Source organism: Cuculus canorus, chromosome 33, assembly GCF_017976375.1.
Source record: "Cuculus canorus isolate bCucCan1 chromosome 33, bCucCan1.pri, whole genome shotgun sequence".
In the NCBI taxonomy this organism is placed as follows: Eukaryota; Metazoa; Chordata; class Aves; order Cuculiformes; family Cuculidae; genus Cuculus; species Cuculus canorus.
This window is the reverse complement of record NC_071433.1, coordinates 905632-911315: the sequence shown is the minus strand read 5'-3', so window position 1 is coordinate 911315 and position 5684 is coordinate 905632. Positions and strand designations below refer to the sequence as shown.

Sequence of the window (5684 nt, the reverse complement as noted above, 5' to 3'; positions counted from 1 at the left end):
GACCCCAATAGATTCCAATAGACTTCAATAGACCCCAATGCATCCCAATTAACCCTAATTAACCCCTTCCCCCCCGGATCTAAAGGGGTTCCATCGCCCCTCAAAGGGCCCCAAAAAACCACCGAATCGTTGAGTTTTTCCATTAAAAAAAAAAAAAAAAAAAAAAAAAAGGCAAAACCTTTTATTTACAAACGTTTCCGATGGGAACCGAAAACGGGAGAAGAAGACTTCGAGAGACCAAAACGGTGGCTCCAAACTCAACGTCTTCCATTGTGGTGGCTCCAAAGTCAATGTCTTCCATTCTGGTGGCTCCAAACTCAATGGTTTCCATCATGGTGGCTCCAAAGTCAATGGTTTCCAACTCAACGTCTTCCATTCTGATGGCTCCAAACTCAACGTCTTCTATTCCGGTGGCTCCAAACTCAATGGTTTCCATTCCAGTGGCTCCAAACTCAATGGTTTCCATTCCGGTGGCTCCAAACTCAATGGTTTTCATTCCGGTGGCTCCAAACTCAACGTCTTCCATCCTGGTGGCTCCAAACTCAATGGTTTCCATTCCGGTGGCTCCAAACTCAATGTCTTCCATCTCAATATCTTCCATTCTGATGGCTCCAAACTCAATATGTTCCATCCTGGTGGCTCCAAACTCAATGGTTTCCAACTCAATATCTTCTATTCTGATGGCTCCAAACTCAATGGTTTCCATTCTGATGGCTCCAAACTCAATATCTTCCATTCCGGTGGCTCCAAACTCAACCGTTTCCATCCTGGTGGATCCCATCCTGATGGATCCCATCTCGTTTCGATCCCCTCATTCCAGATTTCCACCCGAGCCACAATCGGAAGTTGGAATCCGAAGAGCGACGCGAAGAGAAAGAGCTAAGAAGGAGCTTCCAGAAGCCTTGGAGATGCCACCAGGAATTCACTCGCCGCTCTCTTGAAGCGTTCGGAGCTCCACCACCTTTTCCGACGTTTCCTTCGGCGTCCGCCGAGCTTCCAGGTGTCCCCGTCGTTCTCGTTGGAGCTCTCCGATACGGATCCGGAGGCGTTGTTCCCGTCGTTTACACGCTTGGAGTTGGCGTTGAGCTTTATCGAGGGCGTCCAACGCCGCTTCCGCACGGCGCTTCCAAAGCAAAGCGCTTCCCACCTGATAACTGTGTTCGTTTTGGATGTAGGATCCGATCCGAGGCGGAAGACGGAGCATAAAAAGCGACGGAGAAAGAGGTCGAGAAGAAGACTTCGGAATTCCATCCGGAAGCGCCGGTGTCGCTGTGGTTTCTTGGTCACCTGTGGCCACTAAAAGTGCCACCGAAGGACTCGGAAGAGCCGGAATTCCGCCGTGGTTATCGGCTTCTTCGCTTTCTTGAGGGAAACACGAGACGTCGGATGGGAAAGAAGGATCCGGTGGAGAAGATGATGATGAAGAAGAAGAAGAGGAAGAAGAAGGAGAAGGGTCACATCTGTGGAGAGAAAGGGTGAAAAGATGGCGGCGTAGGGGAAAAAAAAGGGTGAAAAGACGGCGTCGAAGCGTTGGGTCAGAGCTTAAAGATGGGTTCTACCTCGTGGTCATCTCCAAAAGCTTCAGGAGATCCATCAAAACTGGACTTGAAGAGGTCCAAATTAACCCCAACGGCTCTTGGTTGGAGATGTTCTCCATGTGGGAATCTCCTGAGGTTCTCCGGACCCACATCTCCATCTCCTAAAGGTCCTTCTCGACCTCCAGCCCCACATCTCCATCTCCTAAAGGTCCCTCACAACCTCTTGAGGTCCTCCAGCCCCACATTTCCATCTCCTAAAGGTCCCTCTTGACCCGTTGAGGTCCTCCAGCCCCACATTTCCATCTCCTAAAGGTCCCTCACAACCTCTTGAGGTCCTCCAGCCCCACATTTCCATCTCCTAAAGGTCCCTCTTGACACGTTGAGGTCCTCCAGACCCACATCTCCACCTCCCAAAGGTTCCTTCTCGACCTGTTGAGGTCCTCCAGACCCACATCTCCACCTCCTAAAGGTCCCTCTTGACACGTTGACGTCCTCCAGCCCCACATCTCCATCTCCCAAAGGTCCCTCTTGACCTGTTGAGGTCCTCCAGCCCCACATTTCCATCTCCTAAAGGTCCCTCTTGACACGTTGAGGTCCTCCAGCCCCACATCTCCATCTCCTAAAGGTCCTTCTCGACCTCTTGAGGTCCTCCAAACCATCTCCATCTCTCTCCAAACCCCCTTTTGGACTCACCTCCACCTCTTGGTGGTCCGAAGGGGTTTTGGGGGGTCCCTTTCGGGGGGTGAAGGCTTCACTTTTGGGGTTCGGGGAGGTTTTGGGGTGTTGGACTCGAAGACGGTGGGGACAGCGCCTTCTTTCAGTCGATGATAACCACTGCCGGGAAAAAAGGGGGGTCAGAGGGGACCCCAAAACCCACCAGGGGGTCCTCGAGGTCTCTTAGGGGACCCCAAAATCCACTGGGGGGTCCCTAAGGGGGTCCCTAAGGTCTCTTAGGGGTCCCCAAAAGCCACTGGGGGGTCCCCAAGGTCTTTTGGGGGCCCCAAAACCCACCGGGGGGTCCCTAAAGGGGTCCCAAAATGACTTGGGGGACCCCAAAATCCACTGTGGGGTCCCCGAGGTCTCTTGGGGGGCCCCAAAACCCAATGAGGGGTCCCTAAGGGGGTCCCCAAGATCCTTTGGGGTGCCCTAAAGCTATGGGGGAAAATAGAGGGGGGGTCTCTAAAGGCCTTGTGGGCCCCCCAAGACCTTTAGGAGGGGTCCCTAAAACGTCTTGGAGGGTCCTTAGGGGGAAACTGAGGCAGGAGAAGGGGTTTGGAGCGAACCATTTCAACTCCGGAGGGGGGAATAGACCCCATTGCGCTGGAAGAGTCCATTTGAAATCAAAATGGGGGGGGAACGGTGTTAATTAGGAGAAAGGGTTTAGAGGAAGAGGGGTAAAAGCGCCTCATTAAGTGCCTCGTTAAGTGCCTCGTTAAGCACCTCGTTAGGGTTAACGAAGTACCTGAAGCCGACGATTTCAAAGCAGCTCTTTTCGAAGTGTTGGGAACAGAAGTAAATGTATTTGGAAGCCGGATCCCAGCGACCCTCACCGGTGGCATCGCGGCGGCGGCTGTTTTCCAACCACAGCGCCCGCCGGGGGTTATCCTTTTTGGGGAGACTGGAGAATAAAAAAGGGGGTACACACACACATATCAGCGTCGAAACGGCAGCTTTAAAGCCCCCCAAAAAGTTGTTTTGTGGGAGGTTAAAGGGTGACCCCCCCTCCTTCCGCTGGAAATGGAACGGTCCTGATAAGGAGTGGTAATGGGGATGGACTGAACCATTAGGGAAAATAGGGGGGAAGGGGTTAAACAATGGGGGGAGTTGGTTCAAAGTTAAGGGGTTAATTAGGATCAAACCATCGTTAAGGGGGGAGTTAATTGGATTCAAATCATTAATGGGGGGTTAATTAGGATCAAACCATCATTAAGGAGGGAGTTAATTGGATTCAAATCATTAATGGGGGGTTAATTAGGATCAAACCATCATTAAGGAGGGAGTTAATTGGATTCAAATCATTAATGGGGGGTTAATTAGGATCAAACCATCATTAAGGAGGGAGCTAATTGGATTCAAATCATTAAGATGGGGTTAATTTGGATCAAACCATCGTTAAGGGGGAGTTAATTGGGATTCAAATCATTAAGGAGGGGGTTAATTTGGATCAAACCATCGCTAAAGGGGGAGTTAATTGGGATTCAAATCATTAAGAGGGGGTTAATTTGGATCAAACCATCGCTAAAGGGGGAGTTAATTGGGATTCAAATCATTAAGAGGGGGTTAATTTGGATCAAACCATTGCTAAAAGGGGGGGAATTTGGTCCAAACCATTAAAGGAGGGGGAGTACTTCGGTCCAAACCATCGCGAAGGGGGGAGTTAATTGGACTCAAATCATTAAGGGAGGGGGTTAATTAGGACGTAATCATCGTTAAGGGGAGGGGGTCACCCACCGGTGGAAGGAGATCCCTCGGTTCCGGGTCTCGCGGGTGTCGCGGGTGCAGCAGCCGGCGGCAGAGCAGTGACGGGGCATCTTTTGGGGGGCAAAAAAATGGGGGGGGGGGGCAAAAAAAAATGGGGAGGGGGGGCAATAGGAGAATCAGTCCCACCCCCCCAGACCCCCAAAAGCCCCCCCAGATCCTCCATAACCCCAACACACCCCCCATTTGCCCCCCCCGGACCCCCAAAATCCCCCCCAGATCCTCCATAACCCCAATACACCCCCTCATTTGCCCCCCCCCGGACCCCAAAAGCCCCCCCAGATCCCCCATAACTCCAACACACCCCCTTATTTGCCCCCCCCGGACCCCAAAAGCCCCCCCAGATCCTCCATAACCCCAATACACCCCCTCATTTGCCCCCCCCCGGACCCCAAAAGCCCCCCCAGATCCTCCATAACCCCAACACACCCCCTTATTTGCCCCCCCCGGACCCCCAAAAGCCCCTCCAGATCCTCCATAACCCCAACACACCCCCTTATTTGCCCCCTCCGGACCCCCAAAAGCCCCCCCAGATCCACCATAACCCCAACTCACCCCCTTATTTGCCCCCCCCGGACCCCAAAATCCCCCCCAGATCTCCCATAACCCCAATACACCCCCTTATTTGCCCCCCCCGGACCCCCAAAAGCCCCCCCAGATCCTCCATAACCCCAACTCACCCCCTTATTTGCCCCCCCCGGACCCCAAAAGCCCCCCCAGATCCACTATAACCCCAAGATACCCCCCCAATGCCCCCCTAATTACCCCTCCCGGAGCCCAAAAGCCCCCCCAGATGCCCCATAACCCCAACACACGCCCCCATTTGCCCCCCCCGGACCCCCAAAAGCCCCCCCAGATCCTCCATAACCCCAACACACCCCAATATTTGTCCCCCCCGGACCCCAAAAGCCCCCCCAGATCCTCCATAACCCCAAGATACCCCCCCAGTGCCCCCCCAATTACCCCCCTCGGACCCCAAAAGCCCCCCCAGATCCCCCCAACCCCCCCCACTCCCCACTATTACCCCCCCAAATGCCCCTCGACGACGTCACGCGGGGGCGGGACAATGGGGGGGCGGACCCAAACCATTCCCCCCCCCCCTCTCAGCCCAAAAGGGCCCCTTTGGGGCCGTTTCCCGGTGTGTTTCCCTTCCCCCCCCCCTTTCTCCTCTCACCTCGGCGCTCCCATCCCGCCGCCGCCCGCGCCAACTCTCGCGAGATCCCTCCCCTCCAAGTCTCGCGAGATCTTCCCGTCCTCTGCCCTCATTGGCAGAGCCGGGAAAGGGGGCGTGGCTTAAAGCTGCGCGCCGCTCCACCGCCCCCCTCCCGTCTCCGCCTTCATTTGCATACCGCGCTGCCATTGGTTGCGTTTGGAAAGGGGCGTGGCTTAGAGACTCACGCACCGCACCCCCCCGTCTCCGTCTTCATTTGCATATCGCGCTGCTATTCGCTGCGCCGGGAAAGGGGCGTGGCTTAAAGCCCCGCTCGCCGCACCGCCCCCCTCCCCGTCTTCATTTGCATATCGCGCTGCTATTGGTTGCGCCGGGGAAAGGGGCGTGGCTTAAAGCTGCGCGAGCGCCGCCTTACCCCCTCGCCCGCTCCTTCATTTGCATACCGCGCTGCCATTGGCTGAACCCGAAAAGGGGGCGTGGTTTAAAGCCCGCGCCCC

The 5684-nt window shown here is 54.9% G+C and overlaps 1 protein-coding gene across 2 annotated transcripts; it reads right to left on the bottom strand.

Annotated features, from left to right (window-relative positions):
* Nucleotides 1-689: 689 nt before the first annotated feature.
* On the bottom strand, nucleotides 690-5231 carry THAP7 (THAP domain containing 7). 2 transcript variants are annotated; one of them, XM_054052343.1, is made up of 5 exons: nucleotides 5191-5231; nucleotides 3990-4069; nucleotides 3001-3156; nucleotides 2232-2372; nucleotides 690-1460 (listed from the first exon to the last, which is right to left on the bottom strand). In XM_054052343.1, exons 2-5 carry the CDS (start codon nucleotides 4067-4069, stop codon nucleotides 923-925), a joined length of 915 nt encoding a protein of 304 aa, XP_053908318.1. In that variant the 5' UTR covers nucleotides 5191-5231; the 3' UTR covers nucleotides 690-922. The 2 variants fall into 2 exon arrangements, with proteins under 2 accessions (XP_053908318.1, XP_053908317.1); XM_054052342.1 differs by lacking the exon at nucleotides 5191-5231 and adding an exon at nucleotides 5041-5076.
* Nucleotides 5232-5684: the final 453 nt, after the last annotated feature.

What these genes read in the sequence shown, in the direction of transcription:
- THAP7 (XM_054052343.1), bottom strand. Translation starts at nt 4,069, where the DNA reads ATGCCCCGTCACTGCTCTGCCGCCGGCTGCTGCACCCGCGACACCCGC. An exon ending in CGAGGGATCTCCTTCCACCG is followed by an intron (nt 3,157 to 3,989) that starts GTGGGTGACCCC and finishes TTTATTCTCCAG; the next exon opens with TCTCCCCAAAAAGGATAACC. An exon ending in CGGACCACCAAGAGGTGGAG is followed by an intron (nt 1,461 to 2,231) that starts GTGAGTCCAAAA and finishes TTCTCTCCACAG; the next exon opens with ATGTGACCCTTCTCCTTCTT.